The sequence below is a fragment of the Anabrus simplex genome, chromosome 1 (assembly GCF_040414725.1).
Source record: "Anabrus simplex isolate iqAnaSimp1 chromosome 1, ASM4041472v1, whole genome shotgun sequence".
In the NCBI taxonomy this organism is placed as follows: Eukaryota; Metazoa; Arthropoda; class Insecta; order Orthoptera; family Tettigoniidae; genus Anabrus; species Anabrus simplex.
The window spans coordinates 1,180,709,159-1,180,734,585 of NC_090265.1; the positions used below are offsets into that span (position 1 = coordinate 1,180,709,159).

At 41.2% G+C, this 25,427-nt stretch overlaps 1 protein-coding gene across 6 annotated transcripts in view; it reads right to left on the minus strand.

The window, feature by feature from the left end:
- Positions 1 to 25,427, minus strand: part of LOC136858170 (organic cation transporter protein) — a 279,009-nt gene that overhangs the window by 90,213 nt on the left and 163,369 nt on the right. For all 6 annotated transcript variants that reach the window (XM_067137523.2, XM_067137520.2, XM_067137524.2 and 3 more), the window contains one exon: positions 19,830 to 20,008. In XM_067137523.2, the coding sequence (XP_066993624.1) occupies positions 19,830 to 20,008 (179 nt within the window). The remainder of the gene's footprint in view (positions 1 to 19,829; positions 20,009 to 25,427) is intronic.

Genomic DNA, 25,427 nt, shown 5'->3' on the forward strand with positions numbered 1-25,427 from the left:
TCCTGCCAACGTTCTTCACTTATACCAACTACATCTAACTTCAGTCTGTCCATCTCCCTATTCAGATTCTCTAATCTACCACAACGATTCAAACTTCTAACATTCCACTCTCCGACTCGCAGAATGTCAGTATCCATCTTCCTGATGATCGCCCCGTTTCGTGTAGTCCCCACCCGAAGATCCGAATGAGGGAGTAGTTTACCTCCGGAATATTTTACCCGGGAGGAAGCCATCATCAGTACATCATTCATACAGAGAGAGCTGCATGTCCTCGGGAGTTAGTTACGGCTGTAGTTTCCCGTTGCGTTCAGCCGTGTAGCAGTATCAACACAGCTAAGCTATGTTGAGTATTATTACAAGGCCATATCAGTAAATCATCCAGACTGCCCCCCTTGCAACTTCCGAAAGTGGTAACCCCCTTTCGATGAACCATTCCTTAGATCATGCTTTCAGATAATCCTTTGTTAGTTTTCCAGATCTAGAAGCAGTTAGGTAAACGTTTACTGGTTGCAATAAATGTTCTCTCTCTTTCGGACCAAATTCTCCACAGTTTCTTGTAAGACATTGATGTTTGCCGACAGTATATGTGTCAATGTTCATCATTTTGAAAATATTTTCAGTGAGATTAGTTTAATCAAAATCGAAATGTGCATTTTGGCTAGTGTCCCTTGTGAGGGCACAGTAGTTTACTGCCGAGGTATTCCACAATCTCCATGAGAGTACTGGGACAGTACATTTTTTTAAGTCACGTGGCATCTATCCAAATCCTAGACCTAATCCTTACACAGTCAGATCCGTATTTAGGCATGGACCGTATGGTCCCGGGACCAGGGCGGCAAAATTGAAAAACTCTAATAGTTTGAAAACGAAATCTTTCGTAGTATTCTAGAACGAAAGCTCCCGACACGAATAACGGAATTTTCGTTCCGCTTATGCGAAAGCTGTCGGTTATAATACTATAAATACCAGCACAGCGTTGAAACACAGCTCCCTCTGTTCTGCGTACGGGTATCAAGATGACTTCGGGCTGCAACTTATTCAAACGGGCGGCGAATCAACGCCACCTAGAGACAACCACGTGCTCCTTGTAAAATATTTGGAGACACATCCCAGTTTGCAACAACCGGCTTCAATGGTTGGAAGCATGGAATTCAGCGGTTTACGGAACATGAGAATGTCCACTCTCATCGTGAATACGTGCTAATGTTTAAAATATGGGATAGCGAATTCTGCAGAGTTGACAGGCGTCTGCTCTTTCAGTTAAGTAATAATAATAATAATAATAATAATAATAATAATAATAATAATAATAATAATAATAATAATAATAATAATAATAATAATATCCAAGAAGCCAGATTCCAAGATGAGAACCACTTTGACTCTGAAAACTTCAGGATATTTAAGGGTAAACCAGCCATAAATTTTAAAGGGAATTTATCAATACTTGGGGACGGCTTTTGGAGTAAGGAAAACCATCTTAGATTCAGTCATCGACTTTACATCACCAAGTGAAATCAAGCAACAAAGCATATGCCTTGATAAATGCCCATGCCCCCACTAACATAGACAATAAGAAAAATCCTCAGAAAGTAGAAGACTTTTGGGAACTGCTTGAAGAAACTACTAGCAAGATCCCTAAACATCACGTTAAAATCTTATTAGGGGATTTCAATGCACAGGTTGGCAGAGAGAAGAAATACGGATCAATCGTAGGACTTCATCCTGCACATTGGCGGACTAATAAGAACGGAGAACGTCCAATTAGCTTTTGTACATAATTCATGCTGAGACTCATGTCAACGCACTTTATGAGGCCTTTACATAAAAAGAAAACTTGGAGATCACCTAACCCATTGCTAGGGGAATTCCAGATTGATCATGTTGCTATTTCCGTAAAGAATATGCTTGAGATTCAGAATGTTAAAGTACGGAAGGGAGTTGTTGATTCAGATCACTACCTTACGCAAATAAAGGTTAGGTTCCAACCAAACAGATCCAGACCTAAAGGCAGCCAATTTCCAAGAGTGGATCCGGACTGCCTGAGGAAGAACGCCGACATTTTCGTACGTGACATACACGATCAAGATCCTAAGGTATGACCAGATTTTTGCAACACATTACAGTCATCAGCAATGAAATTCGGACTGCCACCCAGGAAATGTAAACACAGATGGTGGAACACAACCTGTGATGAAGCTATCAATGACAGAATCAAAGCATGGAATCAATGGAATGGACATAGAACAGTCGACAGATGGCAGAATTTCCTAAAGACTCAAAAACTGACCTCAAAAACAATCCGCCGCGAAAAACGTACATACGAGAAAAACAGACTCGCAGAGATAGAACAGGATTTCCAGAAAAATAACACTCAAAGTTTCTACAAGACATTTCGTGAGGACTTATCAGGGTACAAACCACCAACATTAAGTTTTCGTCGACCTAACGGATCACTAGAGACAAACAGTAAAGAGAACAGCAAGATACTGGCTGACTATTTCCAAAATCTACTGAACTGCGATCCACCAATTGAAAGACTACAGTTTGAAAAACCTCCACCAAACCCAGACTCACAGCCCCCAACAACTCAAGAAATAAAAGAGATAATCCAATCGCTCAAAAATAATAAAGCCCCTGGGAACGATGGCATAACTGCAGAAATGTTGAAAATAGGAGGAGATGACCTCATCAGAAGAATTCATACGCTCTTAACAGAAATATGGGAGACCATGATGATTCCGAAGGACTGGAAGAATGCCATTATCCATCCATTACATAAGAAAGGCGATCGAGCGGACCCCAACAACTACAGAGGCATATACCTTTTACCAGTTACAGTATATACAAGGTTCTATCTAAAGCGCTATTAAACAGAGTAGAACAACAAACAGATCAATTGATTGGTGAATACCAAGTACGCTTCAGAAAAGGTAGATCGTGTTCTGAGCAAATTTGGAGTCTGAAGACGATATTAAGGATACGCCGCAGTACCACCACATTTGTCACCTTTGTGGACTTTAAGAAGGCGTATGACTCTATCGACAGACAAACTGTTGTGGACATCCTAGGAGAGCTCAGTGTGGACAAGAAGACCACAGAATTAATCCGCCAGACTCTCACAGACACAACATCTCAAGTGAAGTTTCTAGGTGAACTATCAGAGCCTTTTGAAGTGCATACAGGAGTTCGACAAGGAGATGGCCTCTCCCCAATCCTTTTTAACTTAGTGTTAGACAAAGTCATCAGGGAATGGGGAAAAGAAATCGAAGGTATAAACATTGGTACTCAGGGACAAAGAATTAACGTGAAGTGTCTAGCTTTTTCTGATGATCTAGCTATCTTTACCAAGACTAGTGAAGAAACCAGGTATGCCATAGAGAAGTTGCACGAGATAGCATATCTAGGAGAAATCATTGTACCATCCGGATTGGACAGGAAAACTAATTTAGAAAGAGCCACCAAACTCCTGAAAGCATACCGAATAACATGGAACCACTACAATAAAAGAGCGATGTCACGAAATGCAAAACTTCGGCATTACAAGACTGTTGTTCTTCCGGAAGCCTTGTATGCCTCAGAAACCACATCTCTAGGAGGCCACTCTAAAATGGATGAAATTGAAAAACAAGAACGAAAAATTCTGAGGAAAATATATGGCCCCGTTCATGTAAATGGTATATGGATGAAAAGGAAGACTGTAGATTTGGACAAAGCAATCGACAATTTCACCGATACCGTACGCAGGAGACGATAGAAATTCTATGGCCACATCTGTAGAATGGACGACACTAGATATGCAAAAAATAAACCTGCTTGGTATAATTAATTCAAAGAAGGTCAAAATAAGCTGGTTTGAGGAAATAAAGCAGGACTTAAAAGAAATGAACATCACAGAAGATATCATCAGGGATCGCAAGGCTTTTGGGAATCTGGTTGCAAAGCACACGTTCACGGAAAAGGCTAAAAGAACCACAGGGAAACAATGGACGGAAGAACGCAAGAAACAGCATATCGAGTTCATGAAGAGATTTTGGGAGGAGGAGAAGAAGAAAGAAAAACTATCATCAAGCTAACAAGTTCCAACGCGCTCTGTAAACGGGCATAACGAAGAAAGAATAATAATAATAATAATAATAATAATAATAATAATAATAATAATAATAATAATAATAATAATAATAATAATAATAATAATAATGTACTTTAATGATGCTTCTGGAATGCTAACGCTGAGTTCAGTAACGGAAATTCAATTCCGACTACCTATGCAGGGGCACCACGAGCAGGATTAGGCCTACATGATTATCAACCTTCTCAACATAGATTGAAATCCAGGATAAGTTTTCTACATTCTACTGAGTGCCTTTCGGAGTCACCTCAATCATCAATACTAACTTCCTGGAGATCCAGAAACCTTCATCTCAATAATAATAATAATAATAATCGTATGGCCTCAGCTACCGTGTGCAGACATTTCAATTTGACGCCATCTGGCTGTCTGCATCTCAATGGATGAATGGATCCATGTGAAACTCTTCCAGCCGGTTATGAAGAGTTGTGGTCTACATGGAAGAGTCTGAACAGGCTGCGGTCTGGGGTCGGTGAATCTAAGATTAATATGAAGAAGTGGGGTCTATCTGAAGAATCAACCCTCTGTGCCTGCGGAGAGGAACAAACCATGGTGCACCTCCTCCATTGCAACTCCCGCCCTCTCGTTTGCACCATGCAAGATTTAGGCCCGGTTTCACAGTATACGCTTAAGCCTTGGATCGGGCTTAAGCGGGAGCTTAAACTCTGGACGAGTTTCACAGTGGGGAGTGCAAGTGGTAAGCCGAGCTTATCTGTGACTGGCTTAAGCTGTATGAAACTGAGGTTTAAGCTAAGGATTCAGATCAGATGGTAGAGCGCTGGCCCTCTTATAGCCCAACTTGGCAGGTCCGATCCTGTCTCAGTCCTGTGGTGAAGGTGCTCAAATTCATAGTTAGTGGGACGTAAAACCAATAACATTAATAAATAACTTATATTTCTGAATATATTTCGAGGCTCAAGAGACAAAAATGTCGGTCGGTCACTTGCTTTCTTGGCTTACGCTGCGTGAACCATCAACGATAGACCCCAAGTGTAAGTGTACGAATTGTAGAGCATAGAAACCTCTACAAAAAAGTCCGCGATGGTATATACCTATTTCCAACCGTTTGCCCTCTAGAAACGATGTATAACCTACAAGTCAATCAATCATAGGCTACGGATGTAAACAAAGATGAGAATTGAATCACTGCGCATGCGCAAGCATTACCAACTTCGGAGATGTTCAGCTTAGTAAAGCTGCACATGGTCCCTCTACTGTGAAACTCGTAGTGTTTAAGCCAAAGAGTAAGCCTTGCTTAAGCGGCGTGCGTGGCTTACTAAAGCTTCGGCTTAAACTCAAACTGTGAAACCGGGCCTAAGTGAAGGCCACACCAAATGGTCGAGATCTTACCAAATTCTGGTCCGATATGATATAATTGTTACTTTGAATGTATCTTCAGTGTGTTTTACCAGTTATCTAATTATTGTTTCTCATTCTCAACTAATAATTTATATGATGTATTGCTTCTGATACGAATTAAACAAATTATTATTATTATTATTATTATTATTATTATTATTATTATTATTATTATTATTGTTACGGAGTTATCCGTGGAAGGCAGAGGTGAAAGAAGGTGCGGGCTGGAATGGTTCTAACTACAAGTTCGAAAGATGAATTAAAATTTCAACAAAGGTTATATTTTCAAAACTTAACAATGGTAACATAGAATTTGAAAACTTAACAAGTCAACAACAAGCCAAAATCCGATACAAAGAAATTACAAGTGTTAGGGGATTATTACAAGGTCTGGGCTTCGAGCCCCACAATCACAATCCCTGAGCTATAGCCCAACTTTACCAAGGTACAAAATTGAACAAAGGGGCAGAAAACCCCATCATGCCAAGGAGCACTTGCTCCTAATTACAATGTTAAGCCTCACAGAGATCAAATTTAGGAAAGAGCAGACCCGCTCTCAAAGTTCAAGCCTATCAGGAGGCCATAAGCAGACTTCACACTAACTGCCCTCAAGGCACACATATAATGGTACAGGGGTACGTCGTACCCAATCTACTGGGCCTTCTCAGGAAGGAAAACAAAACGAGTTAAATAAATGGCCCAAAATACAAAATTGAATGGAGGCGATTACTTGCACTCCTACACTAAAGTTTTTTTAAATCTATGTGGCGCTAGGCCGATAATACAGGGGCTAATCCCAAGCTAGGGAGGTGACTCGTATGAGAAAACTTTAATACATCAAGGAAGAGAAGAAACGGTTATGAAAACGTAGTCACCTCAATTTCAAAATGAAGGGGAGCTCGAGAGGGTAAAGTACACTCTATCCCCGCTTTACAGTAAAAGAGATTAGTAGATTGTACATAAACAGAAAAGGAATTTACATTTTAAAAAGGTGGGTTACATATTAAAGGATTCGAACCCTCCCCGAGAGTTAGACGGCTGAGCTAGCAAGAAATGAAGATGTTAAAAGGCCATTACCTTGTAGAAGAACTGCTGCTTGAAGAAAGAGACCCTTCCCGCCCCCTGCTACATATCCACACACTGAGTTAGATGTTACTGAAGTGGCTCCGAGACAAGGAAATCAGCAGTTTTTATACTCTCGTGGAAAATTCGAGACCTTTCAGGAATGAGAAGACACGCCCCCAATTTTATTGGTAGACAAATAATTACACATGGAAATTCGAAGAAGAAAGCAATGATTTGAGGAAAATTAATTACAGAAATTAGTGATTGGTTAAATTCAAAACAGGCGGAAAGAAAGGATTAATGTTGCCAACCCACAAACCACAGAACAAAATTTAGTAAAAACAAAACTCAGGAATACAAAATTTCTTCAGGAGAGTACATTCCATTACACCACAGTGTATTACCATTTTTTTTTTTTTGTAGAGACATCTGGTAGAAAACGTCCACACTTCTTGATCAATGGCAAACAAAAACACATCAAAATTCACACAGAGCCATCTTCGGAGAAACTGTTGAGTTAATACAGTTTTTTAAAGTTCAGGCTTTCTCCTGTAGAGGAGTTTCGATTGGGGCAATATTTGAACTAGCGGCGTGGAGGTGTACCGCCCGGTACAATTATTATTATTATTATTATTATTATTATTATTATTATTATTATTATTATTATTATTATTATTATTATTCACATCGTTACGACCAATTGACGAGCACGCTTGAATTCAATTAGCTGATGATTTTGCCTTCTTTTCTTCCCAAAATCTCTTCATCCTCTCACTGAAATTCTTCTTACGTTCTTCTCTCCCGGTTTTGTTAGTTCTAGATTTTGGCTCCGCGAAACAACGGTTATTATTCAGTGTTCTGAAAGCAGATCAGTTCTTCACAGTCTCCTTGTTGATGTTGATTTCCTGAATATCTGATCCTATTTCATTTAGCCAGTTATTCTTGACTTTCAGCGTGAGAGCAGAATTTAGAATTATTCTGGTCAGTCTATCATTGTTCATTCTGAGAATGTCACCATAATAATTTCAACCTCCTTTTCCTGATAGTGTCTGAGACTTTTTCAGTATGGCAATACATTTGATGAGATTTCCTTTTCATCCATGCTCCCTCGGTGCAGACAGGGCCGAAAATTTTCCGTAACATTTTTCTTTCTTGTTTTTCTATATCTTTTATGTGTGATCTATAGCCAATGATTAAGGTTTCGGATGCGTATAATGTTTCAGGTTTTATTACTGTATTATAATGTCTTAGTTTTTTCCCGAGATAATGATTTTTTGTTATATTGTGTTCCAAGCGATTCGATATGCTTTCTATAATTTAGTCATCATTTCCTTATTTGCTTCACGATTTAATCCAGAAGGTTGAATTATTTCGCCAAGGTCTTTGAATTTATTTAAGAAATTTTTCCAAATTTAGTCATCATAGCTTGTCCATCCATTATATTATTATTATTATTATTATTATTATTATTATTATTATTATTATTTAATAGTATTAACGTTTGATATTTTACTTTGAAAGCATTCAACTGTGTTAGTTTATTCATTATATTAAAATAATAGTAAGTGCGATTTTGTCTTATCAGGTTTAAGGAAGGGGGCGGCCCAGAGGCGTTGCAGTAGTTAAATTCGGCCCTGGTCACAGTACATAAACTACTACATCCATCACAACGACACCGGTTATCAGATAACTTCAAGTAGGCCTACACGAGGTGATAATTTACAAGTCTTAAGCCCCTAAACCTAATCAACAAAATCATTAAAACGATTAGAAATTAAATGCGTGTCCTCGTCCCGAGATGGTGTAGAGGTGAGCTGCAAGTACTTTTTTAACCACATACCAGTCCTCCTGCCAATCTTAAATTTCTGGCAGTACCTGGAATCGGACCTGGGTCTCCGAGGGCGATAGTTAATAACGCTAACCGTTACGATACGGTGGTGGACGTTAAAAAGGTGCTTTGTGGACTTTCCACCTCTCACCCATATATACACTTTCTTTAAAAATTATCAGTATAGTGACAAGTAATTTGGATCATGACAACAATAAAAATGTGTAGACTTATAGAAATAAATAGTTTAAAGCAAAAATTATACAGTGAGTTTCTCTCATCGGTTGGCCGGCAGGCGCTCCCGTTGACTCATCACTCCCCACCCTGCGACATAGCAACAAGGACAACACTTCGCTCACTTTATCCTGCATGACATGAGATAACAATTAAAATCAAGACAATGAGTAATTAAGTATTAAGAAAATATGCTCGTACCTTATGACAGGAGATGTTGGAAATGTTCTCCTCATGCATCTACGCATTTCTGGCATCATCTTAGGAAATTACAGTTCACAAGCATAAGTTCGTCTTCCGTAACTGAGGCTATTTATCTCCGGATATGTTCTTTCAGTTCGTCCAACGTGTGAGGGATTCTTGCATACAGTTTATTTTTTTAAGTTCCCTTGTACGGTTTCAATTTTAACATTTTCGTAGCCCACCATGCTGAGCTCTCCGCCTTCTTGTCCAAGTCGCCTTAAGGATTTTGTAGGCGTATATTCTAATTTTTCTGCGATTTATTTTACATTTTCTTCGTTAAGAACTCATTTTTCTACACTTCGCTTCTTATCGAGTAAAAAAGCAGTTCCTCTCAATTTGTTTACGAGTTTCCGCATGGTCTCTCTATGTGGAGGGCGTACACCTGGAAATTGTGTTACAAATCGCCTAACGTCTTCCCTGCAAGAATATTTTTACAGGTAATTACCGTACATAAATACCCTTTCCTCTGTCGTGTACACATGTGGAGGCATTATGAGAATTATACTCCAAAGTAGCATTTCACAACTCGAGAGCAGTCGGAGCGACAGATCAACACTTAATACACGGACTAAGCACGGACCTGAACAGCGAAGTGCGGGCATTTCCGTGTTGTCACTACGCTGTGTAACGGGAAATGATGAGTCAACGGGAGGCAGGGCCGTGCCTGCCGGCCAACCGATGAGAGAAACTACTGTATTTTCACGATGTAGATTATAACACCTCAGGAGGGGGCCCACCATGGGCGCCCGCAAGGGGGGGGCAAGGGGGGCACTTGCCCCCCCTGGAATTCTAAAGATGTTGATGTTCAATTGTTTAATATCATACCAGATTATTTCATAAACTGAAATTACTGACAGTCATCTAGCATATGTTATAACTGGAAGTTTCTGTAAACAATTTAATGTTGCTGATGTTATATTGGTTTTTATATTCAAGAAAATTGTTAATGTGCCCCCCTGGAAAAGACCCTGTGGGCGCCCATGGGGCCCACAATTTTATTTTTACGGGCTTTGCATGTCTGATTATGACAATGCATTTTCTGAAACTGTATAAAGAAATCGGCAAGGACAGGTACAATACCTAGTCTCGAATAAATCCAAGGAACCAACATTGAGAACGTATCGTTTTATTTAAAATGAACCGAATATGTTTCCCTTAGAGGGATAGAAAAGTGACAAATTTGACACGCTGTACGGTATATTAACCCTTCAAGTCGATAAATAATCAATAACTGAAACCTTCAGTTGACATTAAAACAATCGCATCATGCCAACTGACTAATTGACGTATCTGGCGATGTGATAGGGTCTATATGTACTAAATTATCATAAATTTTGTCATACAGTACTTCAAAAGAGGACTTCTTCTAGTCGTAATCAGTATCAACACTTGGAGGGTAGGCGTGCAGGTGCGATGCTACACTGAAGAAAATGAAAATTGCAACACCCAGAAAGAGTGGTGCTACATTGCTGGCAATTGATCATGCAGGACGAGTGTTCGGTTATGATTCGATGATTACACTTTCAGGTCCCTCTGATCGCAAGTTTGGACAACAATCAATACAGTATATGCCCACCACGAGCTGCAATACATTGATGAATTCGTCGAGGCATGGAGTCAATAAGGCCCTGGATCGCTTTCTGAGGAATTGTGGCCCATGCTTGCTGCACTGCACGGGTCAGTTGTTCCAGAGTTGTGGGTGGCTGAGGGAAGTTGGCCAGTTGTCGACCCATCATGTCCCACACATGCTCAATAGGACTGAGGTCCGGGGATCTGGCGGGCCATTCTAAGGTTGTGATGTCGTGGAGAGCTTCTCTGGAGATGCGTGCAATGTGAACCCCGGCATTGTCCTGCTGAAACATCCCATTAGCAATGTTCGCCATCATAGGGACAACCACTGGATTGAGTACCCTATCAACTTACTGTCGAGCAGCCATAGTGCCCTTAACAAGCACTAATTGTGATTTCACATTAAAGCCAATAGCTCCCCAGACCATAATGCTTGGTGTTGGCCCTGTGTGCCTCTCGACAATAAGATCTGGGCGGCCCCTCTCCCCGGTACATCGGCGCACACGATTCCGGTTATCACTGCGGGCAAGACAGAAGCGCGGTTCATCACTAAAGACGACCCTATGCCATTCGTCGAGCCACGTCGATCTTTCTCGACGCCAGGCCAGCCTTACACGTCGCTGTTGTGGGGTCAATGGAACACCTTCTGTAGGGACACGAGCTCGTAAGCCAGCTGCACGCAGGCGATTATCAACTGTTTGTTGTGTAACGTGGGGTGCCACAGCTGCTCGAATTTGCGCTGCTGTTGCATGGGGTTCCTCTCTCACAGTCGTCCGTCGCGCTAGGCCTGTGGCAGGTCTACGAGTGTGGGTACCTTCATTTGACCACTGCTGCCATACACGTTATACCGTAGATGCCTGTCGGCCAACACGTGCAGCGACAGTCCTTAGCGATAATCCAGCCTCACACAGCCCAATTATCCGAGCCCTCTCAAACGGCGACAGTTGTTGATAGCGTGCTCTTCTCTGTCGTCGAGGCATGTCTGACGTGGAACACTTCACTGCATAGACTGCAAGTCAACTACGCTACACCAGAGTCCGTATACTGGAGTTGATTCCTCCGCGACCAATCACGTGGGGAGACCTGTAGCAACAATCCAATGGGTCTGAAACTTTAATCGTTTACATATCTACATGGCATCGTTCTATATCTTGAAAATCAATACAAACTGCCAATGCCTTCATGGTGTTGCAATTTCCATTTTCTTAAGTGTATTTCGGGTTGCTGCGACAGAAAAATCGCTGTTGCTGAAGTGTATTCTGATGTGCGTACTGCGCAGTTGCACTATTGAATTAAACGAAATAACTTGGTGTGATTGCTCTTTTACTCCCTTTTGAGACGAGCGGCAAAAGTCGCTGCTGGGTGTATCCAATTTCATGTCAAAGATTAACGAAAAGTTAATTCTACAAGTTATATGAAAACTACTGTAAGCAAAAGGGAAAGTCATCTCCGTATAGGCCAGGGCCTCTCAGGGTGCATGCACCAGTGCATTGCGCTGTGCGTGGTGCAAAGACAACTTCGCTTGGTTGACCAAAGTGCAGACCCCCACTCCTCGATTTGGAACAATAGCCCTGTCTCTCTCTCTCTTTCCCCACACCTGTCTCGCTCGCTCCGCCTGTCTCCCTCTTCCTTACTTGCTCCGTAGCGCTCCAAATACGAGCCGAGTTGGGCCAAGCTTACCCGAGTAGCCCAGAGACGAAGCGTTGGTTCGAGCCGAGCCGAGTGGCACCGATACACTGTGCACGCGTGAGATTTTGGGCGTTTGAGAGGGCCTGGTATAGGCCATGAAGGCCATGGGAAGGATGGAAGGTGAAAGGCCTCTACTATCCATAACCTCGAGTCTTTGTAGGGTAGAGTGGTTAGCTCTACGCTCGGCCGCCTTTTACTGTTACTCACTTTTGGTGCAGGGAGAGTGAACCTCGGCGCCATGTGCACCTCCGACTTCCTGACGGAGAATCGAACCCACGTCCTTCCGGATGACGGATGAACCGAGCACGCCTTTGCCGCCTTTACCACCTTATGTGAGCATCGTTGTAAAAGTAAAGTTAGTGAAGTTAGCTTTGAGTTTCGGGGAGAACCAAAAATCACATAATACAAAGACAGAAAACGGAGAACTTCTCTACCACCAGCCGAGCGTTTATCAGTAACCCTGAGGTACTTATATAGTTTTATATCCAGTGATTTTAAGTAGTTTTGAAGTACGGATATTATAAACAAAATGATTAATTATATAAAAGAAACGAAAAACCAGAAATGCATAAAATGTTAACCTTTAATTACTAATTCAGTTATTCTTTTGGGGTACATGATTACCGCAGTGGCTTAGCAACAGCTTTCTACCCGACGGCTGACGTTCGAATCCCGGTCAATTTTTGTTGGAATATGCTCTTAAAAAATCATGTGGTGTTTGGAAGGTCATCTGGCCAAAATGATTTTGATTGGCTCCAGCAACCCTACAAATATCTGGGTTCAACTGAGGAAAGTTTCCAATTATGTATTTGTTTATTCCGTCTTCATTATCAATCTGTAACAAGCATACTATTATTTTATGAAGCCATCATCACAGTTTATCTGACATTTCTGGCGCAATTCATAATTCAAGCGGTCAGGACAGTGTAGACAAAGCACTTCTAACACTTGAACTGCGACCGAATGGTCGCTGAAGGTCCGTTCTTATCTATATGACACATTCCAAGAAGCGATATGCAAGCCGCCGAGGAAATACAGTAGGTCTGGTTGCATCTTTTGAATCACTGCTATTTTGCAGTCGCATGTACGTGCATTCGCATTTCTAACAAATCGTCCCATTTTTGCCGTTCAACAATCAGGCGAATATTAATCGCAAGTGCGTGCCTAGCCTGACTGCAAATATCACTTCTGCAACTATCTGTCTAAATATATTAGGCCTACTAAGTGTCCGACTCGTTGGATGGCTGATCACCGTGGTCCAGAGGTCTTCGGGATTTAAATCTTAAATGGTTAATTCATCGGCTTGGGGACTGGGTGCTTGTCACAACACTATTCTCCACTACAATAACATGTAATTTCCCATACACAGTAGATGCAGAAAGTCGGAAAGTCTGCCACATATTATTATTATTATTATTATTATTATTATTATTATTATTATTATTATTATTATTTCTTTTTTAAATGATGTTTCGGCCGTCTATGGACCAAGTTTGACAATCTGCAGTATTTTTAACCTTCTCTGTCTTCACTCTCAGCCAGTTTTCATCCTTTCTCCTACTTCCTTTTTCTGCTCTTCTGTATAGGACCTCCATTTCCTCACTAGCGTTTCCCCAGTCTCCTGGAAACCGCGGAACTTTTTGACAAGTTGTCTAAATTGATCTCTGTCCATAAAATGAAATGGCGCATGGCTTTTAGTGCCGGGAGGTGTCCGAGGACTTCGGCTTGCCAGGTGCAGGTCTTTTCATTTGACTCCCGTAGGCAACCTGCGCGTCGTGATGAGGATGAAATGATGATGAAGACGACACATACACCCGGGCCCCGTGCCAGGGGGAATTAACCAATTATGGTGAAAATTGCCGACCCTACCGGGAATCGAACCCGGGACCCCTGTGACCAAAGGCCAACACGCTAACCATTTAGCCGTGATATAACTTTTCGGAACCCCCATCTTCGTCTAAACCAACTTCACTTCTGTCTTCCTTTTCCTGAAAAATTCAAAGATTCTCTTCGTTAATCTATTACTGTTCATCCTCAACAAGTGTCCATAGAACTGTAAGCTTCTCTTTCTCATCAGCTCAACCACTTCTTCTATTCTTTGTTAGATTTGAGTCTCATCTCCTCATTTTTTTACCTTCGGGCCCTGAATTTTTCTTAGCATTTTTCTTTCTCTCTTCCGGATATCTTCGAGTCCACCTTTTCCAATCATGTCAATGTTTCTGTTGCGTACAGGCATTCAGGTTTAACAACAGTGTCAAGATACCTCAGTTTAGCCCCATAAGATAAAATATTTTTGTTGTAGGTGTTCCTTGTCACTTGAAATGCAATTTCCATTTTTGTCGCCCGTTCCTTAATGGCATTATTTTCCAACCCACTGAAAACCTACAATCTGTTTTTCAGTTTTTGACCGGGTCAGGGATGTAATGAATGAATCATATATAGGCTATTAGTACAATGGGGTCGCCATTCCCAAAGTGATTTATTAATGACTGATATATGCTATGAAATTATAATGGAAAGTGTTGCTGGAATGAAAGATGACAGGGAAACAGGACTACACTGAGAAAAATCTGTCCCGCTTCCGCTTTGTCCAGCACAAATATCACATGGAGTGACCGGGATTTGAACCACGGTATCCAGCGGTGAGAGGCCGACGCACTGCCGTCTGACCCACGGAGGCTCCCATCTTGTAATATTTCTCGCAAATACACAGTTAAAAGAAAGGGAAATATGTTTTTGAACGCATGCCATGCTCCACAAAACAATACCTCACACCCAGGTATGTTACCAAGTCTTCTCCGTACAGGCCATGAAGGGCCTGGGAGGGGTGGAAGGTAAAGGCTTCCACTATCCGTAACCTCGACACTTGATGGGCTAGAGTGGTTAGCTTTACGCCCGGCCGCCTTTGCTCCCAGGAATTAACCTGGTACTCATTTTTGGTGTAGGCTGAGTGAACCTCAGGGCCATATGCAACTCCGGAAGTGGAAATCTCATTTCTTAAATTTTACGACTTCCTGACGGGGATTCGAACCCACGTCCTTCCGGGCGAACCGAGCACGCCTTTACCGCCCCGGCCAGGCAGCCCCTACCAACTAAATATTTATTCTTTACCACCGAGCTCGATAGCTGCAGTCGCTTAAGTGCTGTCGGTATCCAGTATTCGGGAGATAGTAGGTTCGAACCCCACAATCGGCAACCCTGAATATTGTTTTCCCTGGTTTCCCATTTTCACACCAGGCAAATGCTGGAGATGTACCTTAATTAAGTCCACGGCCGCTTCCTTCCCACTCCTACCCATTTCCTCTCCCATCGTCGCCATAAGACCTATCTGTGTCGGTGCGACGTAAAGCAACTACCAAGGTATTCTTCACCGTTTGAAGTACACAAAAGAACATCGGTGGATTCGCGTTCATTTTCAGAACACAAAAGGAAATGTCTAAATAGGGGTGAAAACAAAGTGATAACAGGCCTCCAGGGTGGATTTTTTATAACAGTTGGAGAGCTTCAGTATGGTGTATGTCCTCCACGAGCATTTATCACAGCTTGGCACCTACAATCCATGCTCCGTATAAGGCGGTGGAGGTCACATTGCGGTATCAGGTCCCATTCTTCAACGAGAGCCTATTCGAGGTCTTGGAGTCTGTGGTGGAACAGGACGCCCACGAACACTTCTGTCAAACCTATCCCACACATTCTCGATGGGATTAAGGTCGGGACTCACTGCTGACCATTCCATCTCTTAAATGTCCAGTTCTCGCAAGACAGCTCTGGAGATGCGTGCTACATGAGCCCTGGCATTGTTGTGCATGAGTGCGAATTCAGAGCCAACATCGTATGCAGCAACCAACACATATTGTAGCAGTATCTGCTCGATGTGCCCCGCAGCGGTAAGATTACCACGGATGACGACAAGATCCGTACGGCCATCAATACTGATGCCACCCCACACCATCACAGAACCTTGTCCGAATCGGTCGCCTTCCTGGACTACATTTGGCATGTACTGCTCACCATGGCGCCTCCATACACGTTGACGTCCATCACGCTGTGTCAAGGGAAATCTGGACTCGTCTGTGAACAACACAGGTCTCCATTGTTGAAGTTGCCAGTTGACGTGGGTGGCCAACAGAAGGGGAGCTGCGCGATGTTGCTGCGTTAAACGGGGCACTCGAACAGGACGTCTGGGTCGTAAGGACACTTCTCTTAACCTGATCCTTACTGTCTGGTCACACACCGTGTCTCCAGTGACCCTCCTGAGGTCTTCTTGCAGTTCTCTGGCAGTTGCTGAACGACGCCGCAACGCACAAATGGTCAGATATCAGTCATCCTGTAGGGCTGCCATGCGTCCAAGATCTCGTCCAACCCTCCTTGTGAACTGGCCTGTCTCATTGTAGCGATTCAACAAGCGGTGAATAACGGAGACACTGAGATCCTCAGCAACACCACTAAAAGTCCATCCTTCTTAGATTAAAGTGGCGGCCCTTGCGACTTGCACTTCGTTAAAATGTCTCATGGGATGTGCTGGTTGACGCACAACGTGTTGAAATGACCGCAGTAGTCTGTGTACCTCAGAAGCAGGTACCATCTACTGCAAGAAATCCTGAAAGGAAAGATATCTGGAAAGAGAGGTGTTGGCAGGAGACGAATCTCCTGGCTAAAAAACCTCAGAGACTGGACTCTCAAGACATCGGCAGAGTTACTGCAAGCAGCTCACAACAGAGAAGACACAGCCAAGATGGTTGCCGACATCCAGAACGGATAGGGATTAGAAGAAGAAGATTAATAATTGTTATGGGCTCGAGGGGTGATGGATGCATTTAATTTCATTTAATAAATTTCTCCAGGCAACGTGGGATACTACTGTGTTGTCGTATCGTAACGTTCTCAGCCAGAACGCAAATAAATCACTCTATTAATGTTATAAGAAATACAATACAATACAATACAACTAAGCCTCTGTACTCATATGAAGGCTAAGAAACACACGCAACAAATAAATACTGTACAAGATTTATCTACAAAAGAAATCACTGCATGTATTTTAGAAGAAAGAAATCACACACGTATGCTAATCACACAACAGTCACTCAACACAAGAGACGAGTACACACTGATATAAAGGCTAGGAAACAGACGCAAGGAATGAATACTGTAGATGACTCTACGAAAGATAAGTGTATTAATATTAAAGAAAGAAATCACACACGTAGGGCCTAGGCTTATCGCATAACTCTCACTCAACACAAGAAAATTATGCGCACAACAAATAAATACTGCAGATGATTTCACTACAGAAGTGAGCTGCCAGTGGTTCACAGAGTGAGGGAGTACAAGAGGCTTGTACCAGAGCAATACAGAAAAAGGAAAATGGAGGAAGGCAACGAAGCTACTGTTTCCGCCATCGTGCTTCCTCCCTACGAATGTATATATGAAAAAGGAAATGCTAAGTTGTTATTTTAATAATTCACGGCAAAAATATCTCATCCTTTTTATCTATCTTTCATAATATCCCTTATTCACGAGGAATTATGGGTGTCTCAGAGCGGGTGTGTTCACTCATTATAGGTCCATAAGAGCAAATAGCAATACTATTTTCTTAACGTGAAATGAGCTATAGCTCTCTGCGCGTAGCTGTTGTGTGGGGGTGACTGGACTTGAAGGAGACGTGAAAGTAAGGTGAGCATGTCTGTAAGGATTATAGTCCTGTCCAGGTAGACCACCTAACTGGCCGTCGGCAGAACATAGACTTATAAATAGCCAGCAATTATAGTCCAAATACTTAGTAAACGTCTTTCTGGGTGACCGGCGGGGCGTGGTCATGCACGTATTGTGGAAGGTCTGATTAGCGCGCCCTCTCTCTTCCCAGTTAGCTATCTCTTATCTCGCTTGTTGACACGCTGTGTTCAGCCAATGCGCACAGTGCTTAACACTATTTGTGGACGAAGACTGGGTAGCGAGAGGAGTGGGAGACGAGGCAGCCCCTTCGATTGCCCCTCTCCACATGCACGGGCAATTCCCGCGCAGGACGTTTACAAAGTGTTTGGACTATAGTGGAGTCTATTCATTCATGGTTAAATAGAATTATGCGCGCGATCATTTATTGCGTCATCCTGAAACAAATTAGAGCGATAAAAAAGTGTTTTATTCGTAACAATATAAATATTTTTAAAATGCCAAAATTGACACTAAAACATCAGAAGGAAGTGTAGGTTCCCTGAGTAGCAGAACACTTGATATATAAGTACTTGAAGAGTCGACTCTCGCACTTACAGCGAATGACGAGATCAGCAGTATTCTCGTCATTGGCTAGTATGAGTTCGAGTGCTTCCAGCAGGCTGAGGTTCCGTCTTATGCCAGAGAGATCAAAGCACACTGAGGAAATGGGTCGCGGTGAAATCAGCACCACATAAATACACTGGAGGAGCGGGGGTCTTCCTTCTTTAGGAGGTAAAAGTGCATAGAATTTCAGTCACCTATCCTCAACCTGCACAAAACTACGGAGTCTCTAGGAGAACGAGGTTTGACCATCGAAGAATGAATATGTCGGCAAAAGAAAAGGAGAGGTCATGTAAGGCATGAAAATGAATGACTTCCTAGACTTCCGAAACTTAATACCGTCGGCGTCGGAAGAGAAGAAGAGTTGACTAGATGAAATGATCTCGGCAGGAAAGATGCACATGATTAGATTGGGACGAGTAATTGGAAGAAATGTCAGATTTAGCAGGGTCGCCCCTTTTAGTCGTCTCTTACTACAGGTAGGAGTACGACTGATGTATTCCATCTCCATCTCAGAGGATTGTGAAATATGTCGGCCATACACTATATCAATTAAATATAATCACATTTAAATTGTCTGCAATCTGCCAAATATTATCAATCAGGCAAGCTTGTACTTTTACGTAACGCCTGATACCGTGGTCATAGCCACAAGACCACTAGATTGACGCGGGATCAAGACAATGTTCACTTCAAACATCTCACATGCATAGGTTGGGATTTGAAACGTGGCCGCCTTAGTGAGAAGCTGACGAGTACGCCATAGGCTATCACACCCTCTAAAAATGTTAGAGATGTATCCAGTTGCAATTGAGACGATTATTTTCTGCTACTAAACAGTTTAGTTACGGCCACAGCAGCATTGTCGATGGTTTCTCACCAAGGCTCGGTTCGAATCACAGACAATGGATGTCAGAAATTTTAAAGATAAACTGATGTCTCTATGATTTTGATTCCATTGAGTCCCAATGGCTATTATTACGATATCAAGAGTCACGCCAACACCACAAGATTCATTGTTAGCTCACAGCAGTGTTTGCTGTGTAATGTATATCTGCAGCAATTCTAGCTTAAGGACGTGCATTTAATTCAACCTTGAGAGGATTATTCATGACTTAATGCTCATCATTGGCATAATCTTCGCTATTGTGAAAGAACTCACACAGCTCGTACGACTATACCAACAGCCCTATGTGTGGAGTACTTCTCATAACTTGGGTGGCTCTTGTATCTGTACTGGAGTGTGCACTTTTAATTAATCGAGGCTATGACTGAGAACTCTGGCCTAGGCTATATCTTGCTTTAAGCTGATTAGGGAAATCACTTGCAGTATGGCTACGACGTGGCTCGTAATGCACGCATTTTCTGAATACATTTAAAGGGGAATTATCCATTAATTTACTCTCGAACAGGACCATTGTATACTAAACGTACCTGTAATCCGGAACACCGGCGGTGAAGACATAGCTCAAGCTATTGGCCGAGCAGAAGAAGACAGGCAGGCAGATGAGCAGGTAGTTGGTTATTTGATAGCGGCCGAACTCACCCAGCTCCTCCAAAATGTCATCGAAGTCCATAATGGCGGTGTTCGACTGTCTTGCCCGTTCATCAGGCTGTAAAACCATCGTAACCATTAAAAAAGACGTGCTACCTTGCATTATCAGAAAAAAAATCCACATTATTTCCAGGGTGCATCCAGAGAGCAATGCTGAAAACAGAAAGCATAGAAGAGAGACATATCGTTTGAAGATGCACAGCTTCTTATTAAGGACCCTTATAGTGCTACTGGATTATTTGTCTGTCTGTCTGTCTGTCTGTCTGTCTGTCTGTCTGTCTGTCTGTCTGTCTGTCTGCCTTTCTTTCTTTCTTTCTTTCTTTCTTTCTTTATTTCTTTCTTTCATAGCTCTTTATGTCTATAAACACTCAGTCTACTGGTATCTAATTTTGCATGAATTTATAAACCACAACAGTCATAAAATTGTATTCCTTCACTGATTTTATTCAAGTTTACCTGGTGAGCAGGTGTTTAAACAGGAATGACAATGACGATAATAGTTGTTGTATATAGGAAACAAAATTCTTATTATCTCCCTAAAACCAGAGGAGGATAATTAATATGTCCCATTTAAAAGGTCACTTAGAATTCGAAGGAGCTAAGCATGTAGATTTTGGATATAAGTTTGAAAATTATGGCAAGAGGGATAAGAAGATAAATTTGTGTCCCCTTTCTGTTTCAGTCGGTCTAGAAAGCCAAGAATAACGGCCGAGAAAATTCGTCGTGCTGACCACACGGCACCTCGTAATCTGTAGGCCTTCGGGCTGAGCAGCGGTCGCTTGGTAGGCCAAGGCCCTTCAACGGCTGTAGTGCCATGGGGTTTGGTTTGGTTTCTGTTTCAGTGGCTGTCAAAGTAATAATTTACTATAAAATTTAGTAAATAAATAGATATTAATAAATAAATAAATGAAGGAAAATTCATTTTAGCTGCGTTTCGATTAAACGCTTTATTTACCAAATTATTTTCCTTACCGACGGAAAGTTTAGTAAACATTTGTCACAGATTATTCGTTAATTTTACAATAATAAATAATAACAATTATAATAATAACAGTAATTATTTTACAAGTTCTCACGGAAACATTATGCTTAGAATACGTTTCTTATAACAATGAAACGTCAGAAACATGTAAATAATAATTTGTATTTATAATGCAAGGTGGGTCATAAGTCGCTTGACACTTGGAGTATAAAACGCTTATGTTATCTGAGTTTCTGCTGGAGAGCTTATAGTGCTTTTTTTTTAACCGAACTGTTAACTTCGAAAATTCCTTTTACATGCTGTGAAGTGATGATTGTCCTGAAAAGCAGCCCAACACAGAGAGATCTGCGACCAATTTTTAATTACAAATGACTAGCTGCAGTACCCGTCGTTGACGGGACAATCTCATACAGCGTGTGCAAAGTTATCTAACTCCCCAGCTACTCCACCAATATCCAGGTAATACTGTTTTACTTGGGACGCAGCAGAAGTAAAAATAATAATCGTATGGCCTCAGCTACCGTGTGCAGACATTTCAATTTGACGCCATCTGGCTGTCTGCTCGTCAATTTCGACGTTCCATTTTACTCTAGGCCCCCACTAGATGGCAGACCGAGTAAACCGAAACTCTCTTGGGCGTCTGTGGCTGAGATTTAATGAATTTTGTCGGGTAAACACCAAATGTGTCACCAGAGATCTTTTACATGCCGACATCGTACGACATGGAGTGTCGAATGGACTTTTTTCCGCCCTTCAAAAATCCGACTACCTCTGCCGGGTTTGAACCCGCTATCTTGGGATCCGGAGGCCGACACTCTACCGCTGATCCACAGAGGCAGCTGCAGCAGAAGTGATAAGCCACATCACAACAATCGTCAACGTAATGTTATTGTTGATCAGCTTTATATATGGTAGGCCCTCACATATAGTTTTCTTCCGAATCTGGGATATTAGTGCGTCTAATGTAATGGGAGTCCTTCCTTCTTTCATGACTCCCACTTGTCTTATTCTTCAAGCGATCGTCCCTTTAAGACTTTATCAATTTTATAATCATCTTCACAGTTTTCTTTGTCCATATGGACCGATGACCACGCGGTTCGCGGTTTTACACCTTAAGACAATCATGACAAAATCCATCGCCAATTAACATGTTTGAACAATATGTCTATGTTAGCAATGCTCGGCATTGATTTGGACTAAGCAACAGAAGTCTAAATTCATGAATTATATTACCATAGCTGCTATGATAAAAGTGTATAAGACATACATTGCCGGGTATTGTATTCTCTATAACTTTTGTTATGTAATACTTTTCGATAGGACCAATAACATAGGTACCGTATTTAAAAATTACTTTTTAGGCGCCTTCCCCTAAACTACCGTTTTATCCAGCATGAATAAAATTATTTATAGCCTAGACTGTAGTAACTTATTCTCAGAGTTTACATGCCAATTTTCATTATATTCTGTTCTCCCATTTTCTCGTGGTTCGTCGTTGATATGGACTTAGCAACAAAAATCGAAATTCATTAATATCTCCGTTATCATAGACGATACGGTAAAAATGTATAAAACATACAATAAATGATTGGTAATTCAATTCTATATAACTTTAGTTTTGTAGTATTTATCGATAGGACTACTAATAACATAGATATTTGAAAATTAAATTTTAGGCCTTCCCTTAAACTGCCATTTCATTCAGCGTTAATAAAATTATTTATAGCCTATATTGTAGTATATCATTCCCCAAATTTACATACGGATTTTCATTAAATTCTCTTCAGCCATTTTCTCGTGATGCGAGCACATACATACATACATACATACATACATACATACATACATACATACATACATACATACATACATACATACTTACGGTAAATTAAAACGTGAATTTCCTTGTTACTGCGGACACGAACGATATAGAAATATTATTATTTTTAATTTCTGAGCAATGTACAGACGAAACTCTTATTTTATATATAGATAATTATAAATGGATTGGTAGACGTGGAATCACCGACTGGCCTCCGCGTTCCACAGTTTTAATCCATTGGAATTTTCAGTGGAGAAAATTGAAAGATCGAGGTTATTCAGAACGAAATCGGTATATGGGGCACTTAAAGAAATGTACTGTGTCTGAATTCGTCTAAGTATCATCCAAAGTCATTACTGACTCTATAAGTTCTTCTGAACTGAAAAACGATACTACACATGGATTTTAAATTGACATTTCGAGCACCTAACGTTTGTGTGCTAACTCCATGATATCATATAGTATAACATCTGTAGTAATTATTTGATACTGAAATTGCTAATTTTTTCATATCATTTATGGCCCACCCTGCACTTTATCATCCACCTTTACTCACTCCTATTTAGAGGAACTTTTGCTCGTATCCCTTACCAAGGGATTAAGCTCGGGCGTTAGTGTTTTATTAATTTTATGTAACTATTTACAATGTGTTTATAATTATCACTACTATTGCTATTCTAATCGACAATTCGTTTTCTCCCTAACAGTGTTTAAAATGCACAAATAGATAAACTAAAGGCTTATTTTTCACACTCTGAAGTTAAACTGCCGGGCTGAATGGCTCAGACGGTTGAGGCCTGGTCTTCTGATCCTAACATGGCATGTTCAATCCTGGCTCAGTCCGGTGGTATTTGAAGGTGCTCAAATACGTCACCCTCGTGTCGGTAGATTTACTGGAACGTAAAGAAACTCCTACGGGACTGAATTCCGGCAGGTCGGCGTCTCCGATAACCGTAAAAGTACTAGGTGGGACGTAAAGCCAATAACATTATTATTATTATTATTATTATTATTATTATTATTATTATTATTATTATTATTATTATTATTATTATTATTATTATTGAAGTTATACTGAGCTGTTTATGGTAACTAGGACAATGGAAGAGTACACGCATGCACTCTACGGCTGTTGATAATGCTGGTCGTATGTCACTTTTGACCAAGTAGGCCCCAGGCAAAACGTTTTCTACGTTAATAATAATAATAATAATAATAATAATAATAATAATAATAATAATAATAATAATAATAATAATAATAATAATTGTACCGGGCGGTACACCTCCACTCCGCTAATTTAAAATGTGCGCCTGTTGAAACTCCTCTGCTGGAGGAAGCCTGAACCTTATGGACAGTATTAATTCTCTACTTTCTCAGAAGATGTCACCACGTGGAAAATTTTGAGTTTTTGAACTGTGTCAATTTTGATGTGGTTTTGTTTCGCTTGAAGTAAGAAGTGTGAACTTTCTCTTCTAGAGGACACTACTGAAGATCAACAATAGTGCAACCTAGTGCGGAGTCAAAGAACTATTTTGTTGGAGAAATTTTTATTTCAAATGTTTGTTCTTTGTTAAATTTTTTTAAGTTATTGTTTAAGTTGGCTGTATACCCCTCTCTTTCCCCTTGTTTTGCATTTAACCAATCCTGAATTTCTTTGAGTTATTTCCGACCAATCCGATGTATCTTCCCCCAACTTGGATATGTTTCTGTACCCGAGCCAATAAAAAGTTTGTGGGAGGGTGTTTTCATTCCCCTAACGCCTAGAACCTTCCGCGAGAGGATATAAACTGCTGATTTTAGGGTCTCCGGGCCACTTCTGTTCCATCTTTCAGTGTATAAAGTACATAGCAGGAGGCGGGAAGCGCCTCTTTCCTCGGCAGCGGTTATCAATAAGGTAATGGCCGATTAATAAATTCTTTCTTTGCTAGCTCAGCAGTTTAACTCTCGGGGCGGGTGCGAAGCGTTCCACCATGTAACCTTTTCCTTCTATTCTCTTTTAAGCTACCTTCTGGGATAGAGAGTGCTAACCCTCTCGAGCTCCCACTCTTATTGTTTTGAGGTGAACTTATTTTCTCAACCTATTCTTCGTTAATGTAAAACAAATTGCTCTTTTCTAAAGTCACCTCGGTAGTATGGGATTAGCCCTTGCATTTGTGGCCTAGAGCCAGATTAGGTTTTTAAAAACAAGTGTATTAGGAGTGCAAGATCGCCTCCTCTCAAATTGTTATTTTAGAGGTCATGTAATTGCCCATTTTTATTTAATAGACCTCAGTAGGTTGGGTATTGTACCCCTGTGTCTATGTCCAGTGAGGACAACTTGAAGGTGGAGTTTGGTGTGGCCTGAGAGAGGCTTAAATTTTGAGAGCGAGTGGCTCTTTTGAAAATTAAGTGTTGTATGCCTCGTGGAGGCATTTCTGTGTAATTTGGAGCAAGGGCTCCTAGGTATGAATGGGGTTTTCTGCCCCTCTGTTAAAACTCGTGTTTGGGGTAAAACTGAGCTGATTGCCCAAGCAGTGTAAAATCAGGGCGCGAAGCCCAATTCCTGTAAATATTGTAACTACCCTTTTTGATTTGCTACTTTGTACCTGCCATGCTTGTTATTTCTTTGTTTTTGAAAAGAAAATATAACCTTGTTAAATTTTAAATTAATTTTGCTTTCGTAGCTGGAGA